Below are 25938 nucleotides of genomic sequence, written 5' to 3'. Positions count from 1 at the left end.
CTATTGGATGCGAATATCAGTGAGCCAGCTGAGCCATACACGGCTTGGTACGACTGCCTTGTCGCTGACCTTTTTGTTTGTTTTTCGAAGGCGTCACGCTGGTCCGGCGCCAATGTGCACTTCCCTCACTTCTGTCTGCATGGTATTTCCATCTTTCCAGTGCGTCGAAACTCGGCGCTTGCCGTTTAAGTGGTGAACCCTCCTCAGATGAGACTCCACATGCAAAGAAGCTTCCGTGCTACTGTTCTGCACACAGAAAGAAGCCGCGGAGACTCTTCCTATTGTGCAGCAGTTCTGCTTCCGACACTCCCGATAGTGTGCACAAATACCGTATTTACGCGCATAATTTGAGCACTTTTTATTCAGAAATTAGGGCTCCAAGAAGGGGGTGCGCAAATTACGGGGGGATTTCGCGAGCGCGACTTAAAAAACTCCACAAAGGTCATAACGCGCAATATAGGTATAGTGTATGCTGCTGCGTATACGTCAGCACCCGGACCCGCACCCCACGCTGGCCGCCCCCCGAAAAAATGTTCACTCTTTTGAAAATTTTGAATTCATTTGTTTTCTTTCCATGAAAAGGGGGAACTGAGGCAAAAGGCTGAATTGCCTGACAAAAGCCTCAGCACCCATGTGCAGTTTGCAACATAGAGGCAAACTAATAATAATAATAATAATAATAATAATAATAATAATAATAATAATAATAATAATAATAAAAAAACGAGGTGTCAAATCGCGGCCTCGCACGTTATCGGGCTTGTGCAAACTCGTAAGTAGGTAGGAAACAACTTCATTTCTGAGAGATTTTAGGAAGCGGTTGGGGGTCAGACGGCAGCAAGCCCTTGAGCCATGGCGACTTCTGAGCTGTGCAACAGTGCCTCCCACTGTTCGGTTCTGGTGATTATGTATTGGGTGTGTGATAGGTTGGTGTTGGCATTCCCACAGGGAGTGGGTAGTGTGGCTGGTTGTGAGCAGAATTTGCATGTTGGGGTGTATCTATCTGGGAAGTTGTTTTAATTATCAAATGGGTGCTGGAATGAGCTGTCACAGCGCCCCACTGCGTCAGAATCCGAAGCAGTCAAAACTCATTATTGCGAGCTGGGTGCTACTACACGTTTGTGGCGGGCGATTCTGAGAATTAAATTCATGCGGTCCTAATGACAAATGAAATAAACTGATTGGCCAGTTACGTGCCAGAAACAAGTACTGGAATGCATTCGCGTGAGCAGCAAGCTTTATTATTGGAATATAGGACGCTATTTATGCTCTAAAACATGTTTATTTATGGGAAAGGGTAGTCAAAATTAAAAGTAAACAGTCATGTCCATTTGGACTCCATCAGCATCACTTGCAGCTTGCCCAAGAGCCAAGTTCGCAGTGGCAGAGAAGTAGCGCGTTGCAACATCGAGCGCTGACGCTACTTCACACACATTACATACACTTGGCAGTGGCATAGGCTCGCCGCCGCAGTCGGACTCATCACTGTCGGCTGTGCCCACTGCCTGTGAGCCCTGTGGCGTCTGCTGACAGCAGGCTTCCTCAATTATATCGAAGCCACTCAAAGGCTCCAATGTCTCCACACCGCTGTCCACGTAGCTAGCGGCACCAACAAAAAGCAAGACGCTGGCGTCCGAACTGCCATACTGCGTTGTGTACACCCCGTGATCGCAAACTAGCGACCGCGGCACAACAAAGACCTGGAACGGCTTGAGCCGAAGCATCTGCGGCAAGGGCGAGTGTTCCGGCAGCGAAAACCTGCTTCGGCATGCACCGGAGTGCGGGCTCAGACAGCCTCGTGCGCTCGGCTTTTTTTTTCTATTTTTTTTACATCTCTAGTAAACTTCCAGCGCGCTGTACTCGCTATGGGTCAACTTTTATCTATGAGGAGCGGTGTCAGCCAGGGGCTCCTACTTCGAATTAACCGTAGCGGATACCAACTTGTTCGAATTATCGGGAGTTTTCCCCCATTGAAATACAGAGGGCTATGCCGGGACCCGGGCGTCAGTTCGAATTAACAGTGAGTTCGAAATACCCGAGTTCAAATTAACGAGCTTTTACTGTATTTGTCTGTAGCAGTCGTCATGCGTTCGCTTGAATTATAGTGAGCGACTTGTGTGCGGGTGCATAGTGTCCATGATAGTCTGTATGCTGATATAATTCCTTGGTAAGTTTGAGGCCTATGCTTTTTCTCCCAAAGGCTGGCTTTGCTGCTTCACATTTCAGGGAAGTAATAATAATAAAAAAACATCTTCATCACCAAATCTGAGTGCATTTACTATACCTTAAATTATGTGGTGCAATTTCGACCATGCCGTTGGCTGCTAGGGTGCAAAATGGCCATATATCTCATCTGCTGTTTCTGCAATGTGCAGCTCTTAGTGTGTGTTCTGCAAGCTTACGCAAATCTTTCTACTACTCATTTCGATGAATGCTAAAAAGAAACGAGACTTTCAAAGTCGAAAGTTTTGAACGAAGCCCGAATTCAGGGAACTCGTCACAAAGTAAAGTGGAATTGTCTGCGCCAGCTAAGCCTAATTTTGGCGGAAGCAACGCTTCTGACAGTTCGGAGTTGGCCAGACATTCTAGCTACATTGAAAGCGTTGATAAATTCATCAGCGTATCAGAAAAGGAGATAAGGACCTTCAAAAATGAAGGTAGAAATGGTGACGAGTCGCTGAATGCTTGAATCACCTAGGTCGCCGGAGTGAGGACGGTGCAAACTATGTATCGACAAAATGGCTGCTATGCGGGAAAGAAGACTTGTGCCGCTTCTGAAGTTCAGCTGAACACAGACGTGTATTGCACGTCTGTTTCACTGGCGTACAGTAGAACCTCGATGGTATGATCCCGGCCGATACGAATTTCAGGATTCAACGAATTTGTAAAATGTCCTGACCAGAGGGCATTGCGTGCAATGGGCATAAATTAGGAAGTTACAAACAACTCCCTTACCCTACTGCAGATAATACAAACACACAAGCCGCGACCGCACCCTTGAGCATGAAGCACTATCGCGATGGAAAGAAATGCGAACAATGCAGCACCTATGCGCCCCGCTGTTCGAATTTCTTTTGATAGCGCTTTTACCTGAGTGGTAAAAAAAAAGACGTTAAGAGTCGTCCCAGAATGCATCATAGATGACTAGTCTTTGCTACCACCAAAATAAAAGTGTGATGAAAAGAAATGCAAACAGTGGAGTGCCTAGTCTCTGCTCTGTTCGCGTTTCTATTTCCCCTGTACTTGCTGCCTGTACATTATCAACGCTGCGACTGCCAGTCGTGCGACTAGCATGGAACCGATGTCGTGAGTAAGCAGTGCTGCGCGGCCGTAAATAAACCCCGTCAACCGAAAACAGATCTGTGTAAATTTTTCATACAAATTTTGTTTGTTTTGGATGACATGAATAATTTTCATGACCCCGTGAGATCTGTATGACTGAGATACTACTGTATTTGTTGAGGCGTAAACCCCCGCATGTGACCGCAGCACTGAAGCGCGTCCTTGTGCCACTGCAAGACCATTTTGCCGTGAACGTCAAAGCACTGGTTGCGGCGTATGCTATTGGAGCTAGACACAACACAACCGACTCGTCTGATTCTAGGCAATTCTTTCAAATTGTGCAAAGATTGTAACAAGAAATGAATTTCCAGGATGTCAACAAAGCAGACAGCCGAGTCAAAGACTCCTCGCCGCTGTCCAGCCAAGAAAGCTCGTCTTGAAGATACCACGAGCAAGTTCTAAAGCTGTGTGCCATATCACGGTACCCTGGCCTGCATTGTCTCCAATTTTCATGCATATACAGTCACCGGTCGATTTTTCGGACTCCAAGGGACCCGGAACATGGTCCGAATAATCGAACAGTCCGAAAAATCCGTGAAGTACAAAAAAACCACTTTATTGAGATGAAATCGGCTTACAAATGTCACTAATTTTACCTCGCGACAAATTTCTCTTGCTGGCGACGATTTGCGCCTGTATTTGCGCCAAAGTTGTGCTTTCACTGTACATGCTAGACAGCAAGGTCACCGCATTTAGTTGGAATACTTCCCACGCTTCTTTGACGGACCCGGAGGGGCCATGTCGTCCACAACCCGAGTGTGCACCACACCGCTCGTCAAACACACGCAAAGATGAGGCACTTTTCGTTCAAAGCAGCAGAACCGCCGGACGCAATCACAAAACGGCGAACGGATGTAACTTCGTGAAGACTGAGTGCCATACGGTCGACGCGGTCAGAGGAAGCCAAGTGACGAAACGACAAATGGCAAACGTATGAGACCCACCGCGGTGGCTCAGTGGTTAGGGAGCTCGGCTACTGATCCGGAACACCCGGGTTGGATCCCGACCGCGGTGGCCGCGTTTTGATGGAGGCAAAACACTAAGGTGCCCATGTGCTGTGCGATGTTAAAGATCCCCAGGTGGTCGAAACTATTCCGGAGCCCTCCATTACGGCACCTCTTTCTTCCTTCCTTCTCTCAGCCCCTCCTTTATTCCTTCCGGTCGAGATGCGAGATAGCTCCTGCACAATTTCCTTCCCCTAACAACCAATTTTCAACGTATGGGACAAGCAATAACTGCCCGCGACAACGTCGGCGACAAAAACAAGTTGACGGCGATGACAATCCGGCTGCCACCTCGAAGAGTCAGAGATCGCAGGGACCTCTACTGGCAACAATGAGGTACCGAACGTATGTCAAGCCAATCCAACTGCAGCGTAAATCCACCTCAATCCAAGATGGCACCTTTTGCGCCGGCAAAAAGCCGATAAGATGGCCGATTTTGGCCCGCAGGCGACTGAAATTGGTCCGAAAAATCGAACTTTCGGACTTTTGATGTCCGAAATATCCGTCGAGAATATGTATGTGCTTCTATGGGGTCACTGACGGCGCCTCATCGAGATCCGAAATATCCTACAAGTTCGAATTATTGGAGTCCGAATTATCCGTCGGCTACTGTAGTGTTGCTACAACAGCAGTAAACAACTGTTAAACTTTGCACTTGCACTTATGTCTAAAACATAAAATTGTCTAAAAATTTTTGCATGCCAAGGGAATGACATTACACTGCTTAGCTGTACTCAATGGAATGTTAGTAACAAGAAAAACAACCATTTTGCACTGTTCTGTCATGCTTACCACTATGTCCAGTAGCTGCACAAGCATGCAAGTTTTTAACTTATGCACTGCACTTAGAACATGAAGGCATCAAGCTACCTCTAACTAATAAGATATTTGGAAAGAGAAGGTAAAGCTCTGTAAGTGGTACAGTTTTCATTCCTGTAGCATTAATATTAAAAAAAAAAAGTTTTCCGTGTGGCATCTTTTCAGAGTAGCAATTTTTAACTGACACTGCGTAGCAATATGTATTACTTCAGCAAAGAGATGGCCAGATATTAGCGTCACATGGGCACAGCCAGTGGCAAGCAGTAAGGCACATGGTGCACCTGCTTGTAGAGTTGATACCAGCTACACTACGGAAGGAGCGAGATAACAGACAGATGCATAGCTTCCCAACTGGGCACCTTCAGAGCACTCGGAGCCTCAAAAATCAAGTCAGAAACAAACAAATAAACATACAAAATTTTTTAGTTGCTATGAAAGACAGAGAGTGAGAAAAAGATTGTGAAAGAAGAAAACTAGACCAATGCTGTTCTCAAGTAGGATAACGTGACTTCGTTTGCTCTCCCACTGTACAGCTCACCTCATGCATAGAGCCATATGTATGTTCCATTTGCGATTATCCTCTCACTGCAAAGTCATTTTATTCATTATAAAACGCACATAGCATGCTCACATGCATCTTTTGGGGGCACTGCTGTTAAGACAAACTTCTGATAAGCTGAACAAACTCTTCACCTCAATGTATCGCGAAATGAAAATATTTCAACAGCCGCCAACTGAATGCCGTGTAACACAGTGATAAATGTCCATTTCTTTTCTTTTTTTGCAATGGTATATGCAGGTTTACTTACTTTATTTTGTTTAGCAGGCACAGACAGAGTGAAAACTCAAACATAATAAAAAAGCATTGCAATAAAAGGAGCAACGAGAAAAAAAAATAATATACATTTTTCAACCACAATTCTGTGTACATAACTGAGATGTTCTTTTATCAAATGAAATGCAAGTGTGAGAAGCAGCCTCCTAAATCCTGGAAGATACGTGCAGGCCACCGGATTTTCGGACATGTTCAAGACATGTTCCGACAGGGTCCTCAAAGCACTGACCCGGTGGCTCGTGGCCTTGCTGTGCAACCTCAACGAAAAATCGGGCTCTGTCCTATCAAGGCAGTGTGCTTTTGGCAGGTTCAGCCTCTCGGGTGCCTCCAGCGGGACGAACCCTCCGCTGTCCTTCCTTTAGGACTCTGCTGCAAACACCTTGCCGTCAACATCAATCACCTCCGTAACACCGGGACATGACAGAATTTTTCTTGTGTTGAACTCTTCCTGAACTGTTATTTTGCACTTCTTTGCTTTTTATTGTTTTGCCTGCGTATCCGCGCACATTACATCACTTCTTGCATCATCCTGCATTCTTGCGTGAGGTTATTTGTAATTATTCCTGTGTGTTCATAGCTAGTTGTTTGTGCCGTGTTATTCTGTAATTATAAAACTGTCGATTTTCATCTGGTATAAATGTTGAGCTTCTTTCTATAAGTGCAACTTGCACTACCTCAAACTCCTCCTTTCGATCCACACGATGCATAGGTCAACCAGCTTAATGAAATTAATGTGCCACAAAGCTCTGCAATGGGAAGGTGGGTAACCGTTGAGGGGATCTGTGCTTTAACCCCACCCATTGCAGAAGTTTGTGGCAGCAAGTGCAAGTCTCAGAGTTCACAATCTCCTTGCTAGCACCATCAGACAAACCACTGCTGAACCTACCACTTTGAAGGCTGGGCCAAGGATGGAGGGTCGGACTTCTGGATCTTGAGCAAGACTCTCATAGGGTTCATTTCATTGTTTGGAGGTTCCATTTGGGCGAACTCAATCAAGGTGATTCCAAGACTCCAGATGTCAGCCTTGTAGTCATATGGATTGTCTCGGTAAGTCTCACATAGGACCACTTCAGGTGCCATCCTAAAAACCAGAAGATAGTAAGGCAGTAATTACTCATTCGCGTCCATTAAAGTGCAGTATGTATGGCTGCAATGGAAAGCCATACAGCTGTCACAGAAATTTCGTAGTTGAAGAAAAATTCAACCTGGTCACCCAAGACAACTGCCTTGGAGTGCCCAGCAAGTAGATGGTATGGCGAGACCAAATCGGTCAGCAAAATATAAGTGGGAACGATGTTAGTGCAAAGTTTGGGGGATTCCCCAAGGTGGGTTAAATGAGGATATAACAAAATTGAAAGATGTCTGGGAGTTTTCATTACACCCAGGATTTCGTTACATGCAGTTTTCGAGATAAGACTCGAAGGACAACGCAGAACGGAAAACAAAATAAGAAATAAATGTAGGTGAAATCACGTTGAAAAAGTTTACAGAAAACATTGTTACCCTGTTACGTTCTGCACTGACAGCACGACTGCGAGCAGTCAACCGGCTCGCGCAACACTGCTAAGAGTGGGGTGGGGAGAGGGGGGGAGCACCCAGGCCGAGCTAGAGGAGAGCACGCTCAGTCGAGCTGCCACCGTAGACCGGCCGCGGAGGAATATGCTTTTTCCCGTATGTTCCCCCTCTGCTGTTGCCCCTGAAAACAGACTCTTCGCCTTGCGTCGCCGGCACTCCGGCCATTCCCGCTACCGAGTCCCGACATGCGAGAACTATCGGCACTATCGGCACCAAAATCATGCGAGCAGCCACATGGAGGCGATTAGGCGCACTGCTCATGCCGTTTCATTTCTGCTATGCCCCATTTTTTTCAATTTTGATGGCTAAACCCCGAGCAAGATCTTGCGACGTTTGGATCAGAATTCTCGGAGGGCAAGTTGGTGACCGTTCATGTTGACTTCACAGCGTGAAACAGACAAGGACGAAAGACACGAAATGACAGGGACGAGCGCCAATGTTTGTGGATTTGTGCCATCACCACCGACGGTGCCCCCATTACCTGTACAGCAGCAACAAGTCCCACAACAACGTTTACACGCCTAGCGCCCCCACTTGGCCGATACTCCCACCCACACCGCGGTGCTTCAATCGTAATTACGTCATCGATCGCACACGTGTGCTTCATTTTAATAAAAACATGCGTGCACAACGATAGGAGGACATGAAAAACAGCCTGATAAGCCAACATTAGAAAGCCAACAGTAAAGTAACAAGACAAGCGAACATTCATGCTATTCTGCTTTTGCATGTTTATAGAATTTAGGCAAAAATTCTCCGATTTTTTCCACTGCTTCTGAGCATAACTGTTGTAGTGCCATGTGGTGCGACGTTCCAAAAGCGTTGGAGCACGGTGCACTGCGTCAACTGCGGTCGCTGGTTGCGATTGAACATGTTCCTCTCATGTCAGTTCGTGCTTTATCGTCGTGAAACTTTTCTGCCAAATTTCGTAACTCAGCACAATCTAACAGAGAGTCGGCACCGCGAGTTCGTTATATCAAGGTCAACTGCAAAACCTTTGTTACATGGAGGTCTCAAGTACACGCGCTCCAATGGGGGCGGTGTTGGCGAATTGAGAAACTTTATAATAATCTAGGAATTTGCTATATAGTGGTTCGTTACATCTAGTTTAACTGTAATTACTTGTTAACTTCCACCCGAGCGCAGCCAGTGCAGCGGTGGATATTAATAAGTAACTACTCCCCTGTTACAAATCTACTCTGCCTTCGAGGATTTCCCTGAGCTTCGCACTAAAATCAAAATATGTAAATTACCACATTAGTAGTAAAAGACAGTAGCAAAATACTCAGAAAAAAAAAACACACTTTTTACCTGAAACAATATTAAGTTAAATAGAGTATGACACCTAATTTTTGGTTGCATATTTCCTTCTTTGTAATGATGTGCAAGACATTGGTACAGTCAAACTTCGTTAATTCGGCCCCATGTTAATTCGGATAATTCGGCCTCCCTGCTCCCTCCTGTGAAAAATGCACATAAGTCAATGGCAGCACACACTTGTTAATTTGGAGTGAAATCGCGCGCGTACCGGTTAATTTGGACTGAACACATGCCAGGAACGGCGCTGAGGTCAGTTTTCGACACGCACTGCTACTGCCATCATCCAGTGCCAGGCTGGAAACCACCCCGTTAAAAAACCTGTCAATTCAGAAATTCGGACTGCTGCCGGGGTCCCGCCAAACGCCAATGCGTCTATGGTATTGGAAGCTCGTTTTATTCCGGTGCCGCAGGGCTCACATCAGTTAATTCAGATGGCCCCCAAATGGACACCGTGGCGAGGTATGACGTGCTCGACAGGCGATCGTCCAAATATTCGTAAAAAGGCCTGAAATGCATATTGCTCAAATAAAACATTTGACGCAACTGTAAGAAATCACTGTTGTTGCACAGTTTTCGTTTAAAAGGAGATAACAATTGCTCTCATTCCCACAAAATAAATTTTGCTTTCATGCAGACGGTTTTTGGCAGTTTTCGGGGGCCATTCAATAATTCAGACGTTTTTTTTCAACTACCTTGAAGTTTGAATTGAAGGGCTTTTACTGTATACACGTACCACCGCATGGTATTTGCCTATGACTGCTATATGTTTCAGTTTCAGCAGCCGAACGGTGGCTGTGACGCCAAAGGTCCATATACATCATGTGAGGCATAGAAAAAGTGCGATATAAAGCTGCGTTGTCGTTTTAATTCACTATCATGCTAAGGCCAGCCTACCTCAAGGTCAACGAATGAAGAAGCAGCGATTATATTACAGTTTTTTCATGCCTCACATGACATATATCGATCTTTGATGTCGAAACCGAAACTGAAACAGCACTAGTGAGAAAAAAAAATAAAATGACCCACCGCGGTGGCTCAGTGGTTCGGACGCTCGGCTACCAAGCCTGAGTTTCCGGGGATCAAACCTGACCGCGGCAGCTGCGTTTTGATGGAGGCAAAACGCAAAAAGGCGCCAATATGCCATGCGATGTCAGTGCACGTTAACGATCCCCAGGTGGTCAAAATTTTTCCGGAACCCTCCACTATATGGCACCTCTTTCCTGCTTTCTTTTTTTACTCCCTCTTTTATCCCTTTATACAAATTTTCCTTCCTGTTTGTGAAGTGGCAACTTTAAAATTATGTAACTCCACTTCTGTGATAGGCAGGATAATTTTACCCTTATTGCATAGCTTGACGTCAAGACAAGCCAATGGCATGCATTCTAACAAGTTCATTGCAGCAGAATTTCGTTACAGCTCTCCTACTTGTACATAAAATTAAATGACATATTTACGGTTTATGGGGGTTTCACGTCCCAAAGCAACTCAGGCTATGGGGGGCGCCATAGTGAAGGTCTCCGAAAATTTCGACTGCCTGGTGTTCTCTAACGTGCACTGACATCGCACAGTACACGGGCCTCTAGAATTTCGCCTCCATCGAAATTCGGCCGCCGTCGCAGGCGGGATCGAACCCGCGTGTTTCGGATCAGCAGCCAAGCGCCAAAATACATGGTCCCTGACGATTTCACAATTGAGAATTCATTAATAAATTTTTTTTTCTAAGAACAGCTTCCCCGCCTTAAGGCGTGGTTCAGGTGCCCACTGAGATGTGAGGCAGTTACTGTGCCATTTCCTTTAAAAAAAACAACAACAAATTCCTGAGAGGAAAATTCAATTATAAATTATTTACTAGTAGTAGGCGAATACTACGTGATGATCCATGTATAGCCATGTCTTACGCACCATTAGCAAAAAAAGAAAACATGCAAACAAAATTAGCTGCCTATACTCCTTTACATAAAGCACTACTATGCCTTGCTATGACCCAAAGCAACAAATAGAATATGCAAAGCTCTGCGTTACACCACAAGAATCATACAATGCAACCAAAGTTTTACCTGTTCAATAAAAGTAAATGCTGCTACTGGGGCCAGAAAAAGAAACCACAGTCGCAGCATAATCTGCAGATTGCTTAATTCAATGGTTCATAATGGCAGATAGCTAAGAATTAGGATGTAAAACACAACAGTAACGAAACCAAAGTTTCACGAGATGCATGCGTGTGCATATCAAGAACAATGAAATAGTACATGAAATGCTGTTACTGTGACCAAAAGCTGAAATCAGGCTACAAGATAATTGGCAAATTGCTATATTCAGCGACTCATTACAGCAGACAGATTGCAAGTGTGTATATATGCAATGCAATAGAGAGGTGTCCTGCCTTATTTTCCTGACAGGCAAAGTGTCTGCCATTAAAGAGCATATAGAGGCATTTCCATCAAATGCTACCCTCCGCGTGCGCGCGTTTGCATGTATTAATATTTGCTCCATTACTCTAGCACTTTATGCTCATAATTTACTTGCAAAATCCACTACTAATGGCTTTTAAGGTGTAAAATGATTAATCTTCAGTCATAATTACTTCACGTAAAAAGGACAGGCTGGGAATAGGTTAACAGTTATATAACTAACTGGCCCTCAGTTCTTGTTTAAAAAAAAGCTTTGAAAATAAAAATGCTGACGTAACTCTTACCAGTAAGGTGTGCCAATGAATGAATCTCTCTTCTGAAGTGTATGCTTGTTCTTTGCAGAAACGCCAAAGTCGGCTGAAAACCACGAAAGCATTGTATAAACCACTTGTAACAGCAACTTCCTTCATCTAGTCCATTACTCATGCGACTTAGAAATCAGAGATATCAGACAAGATAAGAACACAAGATGCACGAACGCCAGTAACTATCAGGGCTCTTGCCTTGTCTATAACGGCTTTTGCTCTGCTTTTAATGCGAAAGAACTACTCTGATGGGTAAATCCCAAGCACGATCTTGCGATCTGCGGGTTCGTGCAATCACTGCTGACGATGTCCATTACCTGTACAGCAGCAACAAGTCCCACAACATAATTTACACTCCTAGCGCCCCCACTAGGCCCATACTCCCGCCCACACCGCGCCACTTCAATCGTGATGACGTCATCCATCAGCAGCCATTGCACATGTGTGCTTCATTTCGACAAAAATGCGTACACAATGATAGTACACAATGATAGTACAAAATGAAAAGCAGCATGGTAAGCCAACCATAAAGTAACAAGACAAGCCGACGCTCATGCAATTCTGCTTTCGCACGTTGATAAAATTTAGGCAAAAATTCAGGCATTTTTTTCCATAATTCAACCAAACAGACTGTGTTAGGCAACCAAAATAATTCATTTTTCAGTGCTTTAGTGTAAGAGGAGGCCACAAAATAAGGAAATGTTTGGAGAACCATGTTTAGGGAACCATGAACTACATACTTCATTAATGGCAGAAGTACAGAATAGCCAACAGGTGCAACACAAAGATCAATTATAAAGAATAAATCATAACATGGTAACTATGAGCTAAAGCCACTTACTAAAAACAATATAACAATCATGCGATTCAATAACAAACTAATTAGAATAAACTGCAATAATCAAGCAGCAAAAAAACCAAAGTTGCAAGAATGTACCAGTTTAATCACTGAGGTTAGATGATGATGATACAGTTGAATCTGTATAATTCGAACCTAAAAGGGACTGAAAATTTGTTTTAATTACGCGGACTTCAAACCAAGATGAACCAACCAACAGGACCAAGATTCCAGTTCGAATAAATTGGTAAACAATTGTTTCTCATTAATATGGACACTTCCGTTCCAAAGCAAAATTGTCCTTAAAGCAAGTCGTCTGTAATAACGAATCGTGAACGAAATTGACGCATGTTCGTCGCAATTCTGCCGAACCTTAATGCAGAGCAAAAGCTGCTTTTCAGTAATTCTTCCAGCAATTCTTTACTTTCATTTGCTTTTTATTTTTGTCACTTTCTATTTTAATTAGCTTGTTGTTATTTTATTTCATATTATTATTGCTTTCATTTTTTTATTTTTTATTTTGCGCTTTGCTGTCTTCCAACGTTGTTTTGCTTACCGACATGACGAAGAACGCGAGAAGTACAGCTTTCGCTTAAAAAAAAAAAATGCTATGATAAGGGTCTGCTTCAGTTCACAGAGGTGGTCGGTGAGTTTCAAATTAGATGCAATTTTGGGAGGACTAAACCCATTATTCTGGCTGCCATTATGATTGCAACAATGCAGTGCAGCTTCCCGCACCTAGACCTGGTATGTGTATGCATACCCGCCAGGTTCACAGAAAAGGCATTCGAGGGAAACGGGGAGGGTTAAAAAAACACTTCTCAGGAATCAAGGGATGGAATTTTTCACAGGCATTAAAACCGGACTGACTTTTATATATATTTACAATAGAGCAAGAATTGCCTGTTATGTCCAACCACTTATGTTTGTCCAAATCGCCAACATGCTATGTCACTAGCTACAATGATCCCTGTTACGAAATATTCGATATGGCAGAGGCTGCCAGGTTCAGGAAGTCCTTGCAATAGACCCGAGAGTAAGAATGTCCGTCCCTGTGACACTTCATGAAAGGTATGCGTCAGATATTGATGTTAAAAAATGGCTGTGAGTTTTCTAGAGTCTCTTCCATTCAGCATTGCCATGCTGTATGGTGAGGATTCCTACAGCAGTACCTCTGAGATACGGCTAAATTTCAAAAGCCCATCTGCACCTTCAAGCTGGGACAAGGCACTCCTCTACACATCAGCTTGTGGCCAGACTATTGGAGAAGGTTCTGGGCATGAGAGCATTTCATACAAAACTGTCAGAATGGTGGAGTCTCCCAGATTATCCGGGAGAATCCAGACTTGGCAAGTAGATGTGTGTACGATATGCTTGATTGCGTCTCACGGCTAGATGACCTAACTCCTGCTACGACTGTTCCTATCCCGTGACCTCTTGACTCATTTCACTGACAACAGCTCAATTATGCATTCTTTGTAGCACAAACTACAGATAGATCTTTTTCCACAGCCATCCATGCAGTACGGCATATTGTATGGGAAACAGACTTGGCAATTTTGCACTTTTCCACTGCATTCTACAGGTGACCTGCACTCAAGATGCAGAAAGTGGAACACCTGGTTGGGGTAGCAAAATTTTGTTCTTATCACTATCCATAATAATGCGATAAAAATACATGGGACCCAATAGGCTCTGTGCATTTTCCCCCTGTCCATTGCCCGGACAGCAAGTTTCCATATTAACAAGGCGTAAATGCATTGAAAAGTTTTGTCCCCAAAAAAATTTCCATAATTCGAGTCATCCATATTAATGGGGGTTATATACATGAGGCATGACTGTAGTTCAAATTCACTTAACCCTGGTTTTGAATAACTTGGGAGGAACTATTGAGCAACAAGGGTAGGGAAATAAGGGGCTCATTACGACATTTAATGAAGGACAGCAGCAGTCACCTAAAGCAAGGAAAGCATTAGGAAATCTTTTTATGTCTTATATTGTGGTGATAATCGGGAATTAATAGTACAATTATATTATGGCTGAAAGATAACTGATTAGAGAGCAGAAGAAAAAATTGGAGGGGACACTTAAGCTCTGCCTTAAGGGCATGACACAATAGCATTAATGGGTCAATGTCCATATATGCGGAATTGCTCATTCTCGACTTCACATTCACAGATATCCCTTGGAGTCCACATACCACTGCTGGCACAGTGGCGCTGTCACCGGTGTGGCTTGTGTGACCTGCAGGTTGCTCTTCCCGAGCAACGTCTCGCGACCAATCATTAACTGCCACCTCTCACGGTGGCCAGTTTGCTCACAATTCAGTGGGCAGGCTGCGATGACACCACAAGGTCACATGACCTAGGTGGTCCACCTAGGTTGCTTCTCCGGGGATTTCTCACTCAGAATGCCAACGACGCCGGATTTTTTGCAGAACGGGAGCTTTAATGCGATAAGCCTCAAAGCTATTGTGCTAAAAACAACCAAATGCTGCCGGTGGGATCTGAACCCACAACCTCCGAATTTCGTGTACAGTGCTCTATCAACTGAACTGCGGCTATCCAATCTTCTACATTTGGGGGCATTTAAGTTGCATATAACCTAACCATGAGTGTTCAGCAATGCCACCCTCATCAGCCATAAAATAATTATAATATTAATTTCCCATTGATTAGCCCCACAAAATTTAAAAAAGGAGAGTTAGAAACATTCCCCTACGCTTTCCTTGGTTTCAGTGACTATTGGCTTCCTTCGTATGTTAGGAAGAACCAGTTTTGAGACTTCTGCAGTTTGTTGTTTGACTCACAAAATGTGGAGTAAACTCCCTGTAACTGCAATTTATTTCAGAAAGTAAAATACTGTTCTGTACAGGCCTGTTGTAACTAAGATTAATTGGCAGAAGGGCAAATCATGTCAAGGAAAGTGTCATGATACAATACTGAACAGCTCAGGATGGTAGGTTTATGGTGCTTGAGATAATGTAAAGCCATGCTATTTGTCATGTTGTACGATAACTGACGTCCTGTCTTTCTGCCTTGTGTTGTGTCTGTTTTCGCACCTGTAACCAATGATGTACAGTATGCTAGTTAGACTTCAGGGGCAGTAAATATGGTTTTGTATTAACCAATAATATTAATGAATATGCACACACACAAAGATTAATGCAGATCATTCCCTTTAAGATGCTCTCTGCCAAAATGATTCCTGCTTGGTTTCCTAAAGACACACTGCAACAATCTAGTAACCAATGTGAACCATTGAACTTGTGTACATTGGTTAACATGAACTCTTGCAGTGCCAAAAGAGAATGGAATGGGCTCATAGAATATACAGGTGGCTTTGCACTGCAGGGGTCTGCAATGCAAGGTACATTCAACTATATAGGCACAATAATACTTTTTTTTCCTAGGAATACAAGGGCTGTGACCAGCTTTTAGCAGACATTGGGCACATGGCCTGCTATAAGACAAAACAGCTAATCACACACAAAAGGATGAAGCCCATAACAAACGAATGCTTGATTGAAAACTTATCCAGGGTGCTTAAACGTTTCTTTGCAAAAATCCTCCTCATTTATATCTGTTTCACTCTTGGTTCACTAACTGTGTCATTATGCTCAAAATTCTAACTTTGTAGGCCCTTCTTTTCAAGTAGCCCGGGACCACTCCCTGTGTATGACCAGTAAACATGTTTAACAGGAAGAGCACCTCTCAGCCAAGTTAAAGGAATGTGGCAACAGAACGCTACGTCAGCTTCTCCATTTCTTCTGGCACAACATCTTTTGTGCCACAGACAGCTGACATGCTCTTCCTAAACTAGTTCACAGGAGCTGGTACATGTTTGGGTGCAATCCTACCTATGTGTGTCCTGCAGAAGTAAAAGGCAAATGTGACGACAGCACCTGCTGGTATTAGAACGGCCATGAGTGTGGCGTTCCGATCGAGCAGGTTAAAAAATAAACAATACCCGAGGATGTCACATGGGCACTTTCAAAGGCTACTTTGAGATTCTCAATCACCATCAAACTCGAAGGACTTGTGCTGCTGCCACATGGCAAACTCAATCGCTGTTGAGAGATTCCATTATCTCGCACAAAGGTGGTGAGGCACCACCAACAATTTCATAGCCATGCAAGCAATGAGCCTACAAGTTTAACCTGCAAGATTAAAAAAAAATTGTTTGTCTAGCATCCCAGGTGCATTTGAAAAGCCGCTGAAGCAGCTTTTCAAATGCATCTGTGATTTGTTACAGTAATTTTAATCACTCTTGAAATTGATTTCCTTGTTTAGGTATTTCGAATTTCCACATTTTTCAGGGATGATACTGCTCTTACTTTATTCCTAAGAATGTTGCTGCAAGCCTTCCATGTCTCATGTCACCACTCAAAGGTCCTCGAAATCTTGATGGCCATTGGAGTAGCCAGTGTAGCAACACTCAAATGGCCTTTGAGTTGATAGACTATCAGTTCAGTGGCCTGGGTATTCAATGGGTATTAACGCCACTTAGCGACAAGCTTATCTCAGAACTTTGGCACTGGTATCAGTATGCAGGGTTTTATGCCTCGAAGCTGCATGTGAGCTATGCGGAACATTGTAATGGATGCCTCCAGATTATTTTCGACCCCCTGGGGCTCTTTCAAGTGCACAGATATTGAGCAGCACATAGGAATTACTGAATTTTGCCTCCACTGAAATGTGGCTGCCATGGCCAGGATTCGAACCTGCAGCCAAATGTCAAAGCCACTAAGCCACTGTAATGGGTATCTAAGGACTTTGAACCACATTTAAAACCAAGGCCTGTTATTTTTTAAGCCACAAATTTGCTAATAAATGCTACAAAAATTGCTGTCTGTGTACAATTATTACTTTTCTACAGAAGTACAGCCATAAGTCACACAAGTCATCTTTTAGAGAAGGGGATCTAAAATGTGCCTAGATTATGCAAAACGAGCTTAGCAAGCACTAAGCCATTTATAAACACACAGATTATATCTCTAATGGTAAAAGAGACACTTTGATCCAGTAAGTTTGTTCCCACTATGCCTTAGTTATGCGATCAGTCAACGTGGTGGCTCAACTAGGTCCACTACAGATTTCTTAGCCTATGTCATAAACACAGCCAAGGCTTTGGCACCATTCCTGGCTACTTTCACTGAAGTGCTTTATTATCCACAGAATAGTTCCATAAGCTATATATCAATGGGTAACCATCATCCACTAATCAAATCTGGAGAGATTTCATGTAGATGTTTCAATTCTCAATTACCTTAAGCTGAACCAGAACTCCGGCAACAGTCTGTCTAATACTTAAAGACACTTGCATTACATCTTTTTATGTGGATAAGAGAATGGCTTACAAATCAAACATTCCCATTCAGGATACCACAGCTATTTGCCAAACAAACACATGTAAAATATGCCTCATGAACTGTATGCTTCAAGAAAAAGCATGCAATTCATGAAGTATGCAATGTATTAGTAGGTAAGGTAAGGGGTTTGCAGTGAACAACCAAATGGCACAAAAACTGAATGACACAGACAATTTTAAAATGAAAAAAAAAAAAAAACAGAACTCGTATCTCAAAATAAGTGCTAACAAAATATTGTTCTCCAATATAAGCAACCAAACTACTCTACTCACCTATTTTCACGTCTCCATCCAAGGTGAGAAGAACATTGCCAGCCTTCAGATCCCTATGGATTACTTTTTTTGAGTGCAAGAAGCGAAGTCCTTCACAGATCTCATGGCATAGGTAGCGAATCTGTGGCTCTGTCAGTGGCTTTTCCAGGTCGATCATTATTCCATCCACTGCTCCAGCTTCGCAAAACTCTATCAACATCTGTCAGAACAACCACTGACTGGTCAAAACACATCACAGAATAATGCCTAGACATAGAAATACTGCAGAACAAATTCCTCACTACGGACATGCAACATGTACTGCACATGAGAAAAACCTCACAAATTTAAACCCTGAAGTCCGTTCCAACACAGGTCACCAACATTTAGACTATGTGCTCCTGCTAATTCTCATTAATTCTCATCAAGAAAATACTGAAATGAGCAGAAGACTTGCCCTGCAGCTTAACCTACTCAAAGTGCACTCTACTGAAATGGTAAAGCATAAATTGTTTTGCGCCTTTTTGAGGAGTACCTGGTAACACAAGCAGTATTCGTGGCTCAAGCTTCAGCAAGCAAAGAAGAATGACAGGTGCCGCCATGCATTTTCCAAGGGCCAAACAAGCCATTTTTGCCTGCCGGTCAGCCCGACCTCAGACAAAAGCACCCCCTCCTTGTCCTTATATATGAGCACTCAGTCATTACCATCTGCACCTTGTGTACGCCCAGCTGTTGCGAATAACTATTGGATCTGACAAGCAATGAACAAAATGAAAGCACAATGCTCGTAAGTAAACTATTATGCCACATTATTCCTGCTCTACGATAGAAGCAGTACAGTCAGAGGAGAAGTGAAAGTTTAACACCATCATCAATGTGACATATGACAGACATGTCACAATTTCACAGCCATGTTTTTATTTTTAAAATTTCAAACAGTTCGGCTACAGTTATATGACACTGAAGTATTCAGATGTTTCTTTTAATCACAATCACTTCACAATCACCAAGTGGAAAAAATAATAATAAAGTTAAAACCTATTTGTTTTGCAGACCACAAGCATTTTCCTGCTATAGATGACAAATTGAAAAATGCATGCACAGTTTGCACTCAACATAATGCAAGCAATGTAGACCCTGAGCCCATACACCTACATGCACACAATAGCAAACAGGAAAGTCTCATATCTTATCAGGCGACAGATTACTCAGCTTAGGATGAGGCATTCCACTGGAAACCAGCCAAATCCCTCTCCCTCTAAAATGCGATGGCAGGCCAAGGCCATAGCTTCTGCTAAATGAAATAACGGGTAAGACACACAAAGGGGCGTTTCTACATCCTTCTGAAACCATAACAGTGGCTGACACAACATCCACATGAAGCCCCACACATGATGAAACCCTCTTTGAGCAATTTCCGTGAACACTGTTCGTCTCAACTAGACTGCTGGCATGAATTAAAAAAAAAAAAATTTCCAAAGCAACCCGTCCTTGCCACTTCCAATAGGGCTTTGTTACACATTTCAAAATCGCAATACACTTCCTTACACCAACTGATGAGAATGATAATTGTTGTGGCCAGGCCCTTTATAAAGGGCTATCAAGTTTGACTCGGATCACGTAAAAATGAAAAAAAAAGGACTAAACGAAATGTAACAAGGTAATTCTTCACCAAAGAGGCAACAGTCTCACCTACTAGTGCAACAATTACCAATGTTGCCAACATGGGCATGGCTTACTACATTATAAGCAGTTTTGGAAAAAACCATTGAAAACTATTATCTTTTCCAATGCAAAAGTTGTGCTTGCTGATTCAATTGGCAGATGGTTAAATCATAAATGGAAGCAAAATTGCAGTTTGTTGTGAAGTTAGCATTTTTGTCAAGCACACTCATATGTATACAGTAGAACCTCAATAACGAGAATGCTTCCCGATTTCTGGTACATGGGATGGCACACCACTGATACTTAACAAGAACAGGACTTAATCATGAAGAAACAGGATTAGGACCGACTAACAGGATTTATCTCGCATGTAACACTTAAAACTAGAGATATTTAGAGACCACAGCACAAAATGTGCAAAGTGTAATACCTCCAATCTTACCATGTACTAAATCAAGTTGTCTTTACATACCATGCATACAATTAGGGTCATTATTTAGCCATTTGTGAAAAGCAATGCCTTCAAAATGAAAACAAAAACAAACAACATACCCATAATTTGCCTTCAAAAAAGAAAGCTTCCTTGAGGTCCACAATGTTTTGATGCTTGCACTCAACAAGAATGTCAATCTCAACTGTGAAATCTTCCAGATCATCTTCTCCTTTTAGCTCGCATATCTTCGCTGCAGCTAGTATGTTGGTTACTTTGTGCCGGGCCTGTTAACACAAGACTGTTCATTGGAAAAATGCACGCAAGCTTCCACCAGTGTACAGACCCAGCCACACTTCTGCGTGGGCTGCATGCATTGCACTACAAGCAAAGAAAGTGACATGAAAGCAGCTGGGTGGTTCAGCTTTGCGCTTGTGTGTGCAGCTTGCATGTCTATGGGGCTTCCCTTGCCAGCACTACTGCTGAAACCAAGCAGCGACGGTCATATGCTGCTTTCATTATTCCTCCGCGCACAGCTCGTGCACTCGGGAGCAGTGTGACTGAGTCTGTACACGTTTGGAGATTAGGTTAATCAAAGGCAAAAAACAAACAAACACACACATCGTGGTTGAACTGAACGCATGTTAAATTAATTTTCATTAACATTTCCTGCAAAAATTTCGAGAACTCCACAAACGGAAACATACAGAAATAGTAATCAAAACAAACAGTTAAAAAAAAAAAACAATCTTATGGAGGCACAGCGCTTGAGCACCACAGCAACGCAAGTGATCTGGCGGTCGCACAAAACAAGCATGAAGAACCTTCGCGACCAAGAACAACGCGAGGAACGGCGGTGCTGCTACTGAAGGAATTTCCGGAATGCCAGCGTAATGTGCGGCCTCAAAACAAACGCTAAGGAGGACGGACGACATCTGGCTTCATGAAGCGTCGTACTCACAAACGAAACGAAGTATATGAAACACAACGCACTTCATGTACAATGAACTGCGAGAAGCAGAAAGCAGCAAGCGGTTACTGATCGAGCAGGCAGCTGCGAAAGCTACTCAGCTTGATGCGGCCTACGGACGAACCGAGGCTAAACCACTGCATTTTGCTTCTTGCGGCCACAATCACATACGATTATATTGGCTTAGTGGCAATTCAAGGCGATATTTCAATTGCGCGCTGGAGAATGAGAAGTTGGCAATGACGTTCAGAACTAAACTCCAATTCATCACACTGCGCGATGCAGCATAGATTCCGCGCTCAGACTCGGGGCGATTTCCGCACACACATCGACGCAACACGTACTACTAATAATCTCACCTTGTATACTTTGCCGAAGGCGCCGTCTCCCAACTCTCCAATGATTTCCCAGTAGTCTTCCGGATTCTCGTCAAAGCGAATATTACTACAAACTTTGCGACGCTTGGCATCTCCTCCTCCTACACCGCCTAAGTTGAATATCTTCTTGAAGTTGGAAATAAACGACGACATGCTTCTACACCACCTTGGCCTCAAACTAGGGATGTCAGGACAACTGTTCCACTCGAGCACATGTCATGAGCGCTGGTACGTCAGAGGCAGCTGCCAAAATCCGACGTTCCTGCCACGCACTTCACCGCAGGCTGGCTGCTACTAGGCCTAAAAGTTACAACGGGAAGTAGGATCGCCGTGCTGGGCCTCATGTAGTACTCGAGTCTGTGTTGAACGTCGGCGCTGGTCACATTGCGGCCGAGCCGTCACGCTGATATTCGCAGGCCGCACGAACAGCAGAGACCTGAGTTTGGCCGAGGCTTCGACAACTCAATAATTACACACACAGACAAAACGACAAAACTCGGCTATCAGACGATTCACCTAGTCGGCTGCCATATTGCAATATGACGTCACCTTTATAGTTTTACGCGCGTCCGACAGGTGGTTGCAGAAATGGACACCCCTTGAGACTGCGGCGACTGCCGGGCGCAAGTGACGGGAAGTTCAAGGCTACATTTTTTTTCGCTGCATCCCTAAGCGTTCATCTTAACGTCCCCCCAAAGAAAAAAAGAACGGTAATATGCAACGGTGCGCGAGGTGGCAGCTTAGCCTGGCGCAAGTTCTATTAGATTTTGTGATTAGTTTTCTCTACAGTTCGCTCAAACGTTCCGCGACAGTAAAAGTCGAGACTCCGGAGCAACGAGACACGCAACACAGATGCCAAGGGTACAAAAGGGAGGATTGTTGGGCCAGTTGGTTCAAGATTCAAGACTGAAAACGGCGCGTAAAAAACGGGGTTCTTGTCCCGTTTTTTACGCGCCGTTTTTCGCGCTTGTAGCACTTGACACTACTGCTAGCCTGTACGCACAGATGCACAAGCTTTTGAAATGGATACAGTAAGTACACACAGTGACTTAATACCATTTTATTTATCACGAGTGTAACAAAAATGCCTTTTATGTACAAATGGATGGACAAGAAACAAGTGGCAGAAACTGTACTGTACATCTTACTGTACTGTACAATTTAGTGCTACTACAGGCAAGGTGTACAACTGTGAAAGCATCCAACTGTGACAGCATGCACAAAGCATGCTTTTGAATTAAGCGGAACACGATGTACGTTCTTTGCTCACAGTTTCACATAAATTAACATTTCTGTTCACCAAGAAAAATGTTTATTAAAATATAATCTATCATACTGGCACACTTTCAAGGAAAACATGGTGCAATAATTTTTCACTGTAGTCAGATACAACTCAAGAACTCGAGTGGCAAATGCCCCTCAAAGGAGCCTCTCGAGCCACTAACATTGACCAGTTCTCATGACGTCGCAGTCAATCCTCGAGTGTGAATTTGCAGGCAACTGGCAAGTGCCTCTGGGAAATGGGATTAACCACGACATTACAAACAGTCAACACCATTGGCTGGAGGACCTCCTTTGAGGGATATTTGCTGCAGCATTTTTTACTTGTACCCTGCTACAGAAGCCAACAAGACGCAACACTCTTTTTGCCAAGAAAACTGCCGCTGTTAAGGAGGATAGCAAAAGGCACACAAATATGTACAACACCCGAGCAGCTTACAAGTAAATTTGTTGCCTTCTGTGCAGAGACCACACATCACACTATATCGCCACATCGCCTTTGCAGATAGCCACCTAGATAAAATGGCTGCAAGAATTTGGGAATGCTGCTCAGACTTTTCAATTTTATATGTCCTATTGCCGTAAAGAATGCTATAAATGAAGCTGTACAAGTTATTTACACATGCATAAAGAAGAAGCAGCATTAGAGAACACTCCTGATGAGTGTAGTAAAGTGCAAGCACACACCTACTTTCAACATGACTCACACAGAATGCAAATGATTCAAAGTGTTCTTGGCCAACTGCTATGGAAAGTCCCATGCTGTCATCACATAGGTGGAACAGCACAAATGAACTGCCAGAGGACTTGTATTCATTTACTAAATCCACGGCTACCAATAAAAATTTGAAAATAAATTGCAATACCATGTGCAGACGATAGAAAATTTACTAGAGATATATGTAAGCACCTACTGCACTGTAACACCATTCCAGAGCTGCATGCCAATGGTACTGATACTATGCTCACAAGCAGTACTTCAAAGTGATATCCATAATGAAGGTTTCGCATGAGTAATGGAATATTTCACAGAACAGCCAATAAACTACATCACTTTTCATACAGTAGGCATCCAATTGCTGCCATCCTGAGGCATTAAATTACCTGATATTAATAAAACAATGTCGACTATCCACCATATCCCAACACCGCCAAGCGTCAGCAGCTTTCCAACTGCTGTACCTGTGTGGCCTAAACAAAAACGATCCATGCCCAAAAATCCCAACAGTATAGAATAAAGAAGCGCTGTTGTGAAGTAGTGTCCAGTGTACCTGAAAAGATGAACATGAAGAAGACATCATCTACAGGACAACAGTGCACGAACCATTGGGCAGAGAAAGACAAACACGGAAAGTGGCTCATTCGCACTTGAATATCACAGCACGAGCTATGAGGGATACTGCGGTGGTCAGTTATGGATAAATCTCGACCCCCTGGGATTCTTGAACACACATTAGCATTGCAAAGCACATGAGCATTTATGCATTTTCCTTCCAGCTGTCTAATGGACTATTATGAACTATGGTCTACAGCACTGACAACAGTTACTTGACATGACAAAGTGCTGCTGACACAGCTACAATACTGCGCAAGGCCTATCTGGCCCACTGCCCACCTACTACATGTGAAATACCAAATTAACAAAACAATTCATGGATAAATTAGGCAAACAGCATAGTGAAAGACATAGTTATATGTGCTTTCCTGCAAAATATCCCTGTATAACATTTCGACAAATGATGGACTGGTAGTTTTGCTAAGGATTTTTAAAAACATCTAGCAGCATTTGTGCAGCGCACAAGAACTTGAACACATACCTAAGGGGAATGAGAAAACAGTTGCATGTGCTACACTAATATAGCTGCAAAGGCAAATCAAAAATTTTAATTAGAAAGCAAAGGCCACACTGCTGTAGAGAGAAGCACAATCAGTGATGAAGCTTTGTGGAGTGGGAATTATAGTCACTTCTACTGGCTACTAACTGCACAAAGCTGGCAGTTAAAATCGATGCCTCTGATTAGCAATTAGGAACAGGCCCAAGTGACATCTTTCAGAAACTGAAAATTACAATGAAAAAAAAAAAAGAAATAGCTTACTTAATGCACGGAAATCCGTCCTTCAGAAACGTGCGGTTCCCGTAACACTCGATATTGGGCAGAACAGAACAGTTGACAGCAGTAAACTGGACGTCTTCGTATTTGGAACCACCAAACTGCAAAAAGCGCCAAGTGGCGAAGCACAAGAAAAATATGAGATAAGCAAATATGGTGGCTAAGATACTCACACGCAACACATAAACAGAATGAACTTATTTATAATGAACATACCGGAAGCAAAATTATCAAGACACGACATGTGAATGCATGGGCAAACGACACTGCTAACCTTACATTTAGGAATGTCATAGGAAGTCAAGAACTGGAACTTATTTATAATGAACACACCGGAAGCAAAATTATCAAGACACGACATGTGAATGCATGGACAAACGACACTGCTAACCTTACATTTAGGAATGTCATAGGAAGTCATGAACTGGCACTAATTAACAGCCAGTACTTTGAATGAACAGAGGGTTCCCAAAGAAAGAGCAGAAGAAAGTTGCGCTTGCCAGCAGCCGCGCACCTTGGTGCAGCCATAGCCCAGCTCTTCCCGGGCAGTTTCATTTCCTTGAAGGTCCAAAATGTCCGAGCACTGCAGGAAATCTAATGGCCTGGTAAAAGGAAGATATGTAACGAATGTCAACTACAGCAACACAGAAACAGCACCTAGCGTGTACTCAGCAGTGGAAATTTACAGACGCAGAGCTATCTCAATGAACAGCAAAAGACTCACAAGTTTTTACAGAGGACGAGTGGTCCGTGAGGCCTGTATTGACAGTCATCTGATGGACAGTGCATGTTTTCGCGGACACAGAGCACACATTTTGTACTAAACGTGAGGAATGAAAAGAGTAAAAGCCAAAGCATTATTACGCTACATAATGCTTTCGCCCGATCGACCACACTTGGCCGACATGGCCTAACTTGGATTGGTGCAGTCTTCGCAAACAACGTTTTAAGGTTCTTAGCCAAATTGACATGACAGTTTGTAGTGTTTATTAAAAAATAATTATTGCTTCAATATTTACTTTTTTTGTAATAA

At 43.3% G+C, this 25938-nt stretch overlaps 2 protein-coding genes across 2 annotated transcripts in view; both read right to left on the bottom strand.

The window, feature by feature from the left end:
- The window catches only part of Slik (Sterile20-like kinase), an 80159-nt gene extending 58099 nt beyond the window's left edge, over positions 1-22060 (bottom strand). Inside the window, exons 1-5 of the mRNA XM_077645766.1 lie at positions 21496-22060; positions 20289-20453; positions 18093-18291; positions 11591-11663; positions 6887-7081 (exon numbers count right to left, since the gene is read on the bottom strand). Of these exons, the coding sequence (XP_077501892.1) occupies positions 6887-7081; positions 11591-11663; positions 18093-18291; positions 20289-20453; positions 21496-21666 (803 nt within the window). The 5' untranslated portion in view covers positions 21667-22060. The remainder of the gene's footprint in view (positions 1-6886; positions 7082-11590; positions 11664-18092; positions 18292-20288; positions 20454-21495) is intronic.
- A 498-nt stretch (positions 22061-22558) lies between these two features.
- amrt (TM2 domain-containing protein 2 amaretto) lies at positions 22559-25833 on the bottom strand. Its single transcript, XM_077645767.1, has 4 exons — positions 25630-25833; positions 25420-25507; positions 24891-25006; positions 22559-24065 (listed from the first exon to the last, which is right to left on the bottom strand). Exons 1-4 carry the CDS (start codon positions 25761-25763, stop codon positions 23852-23854), a joined length of 552 nt encoding a protein of 183 aa, XP_077501893.1. The 5' UTR covers positions 25764-25833; the 3' UTR covers positions 22559-23851.
- Between the last annotated feature and the right edge of the window lie 105 nt (positions 25834-25938).

This window comes from Amblyomma americanum, chromosome 1 (genome assembly GCF_052857255.1).
Source record: "Amblyomma americanum isolate KBUSLIRL-KWMA chromosome 1, ASM5285725v1, whole genome shotgun sequence".
Lineage (NCBI taxonomy): Eukaryota > Metazoa > Arthropoda > Arachnida > Ixodida > Ixodidae > Amblyomma > Amblyomma americanum.
Note: the sequence above shows the minus strand (reverse complement) of the source record. Positions and strands in the feature narration are given on the sequence as shown.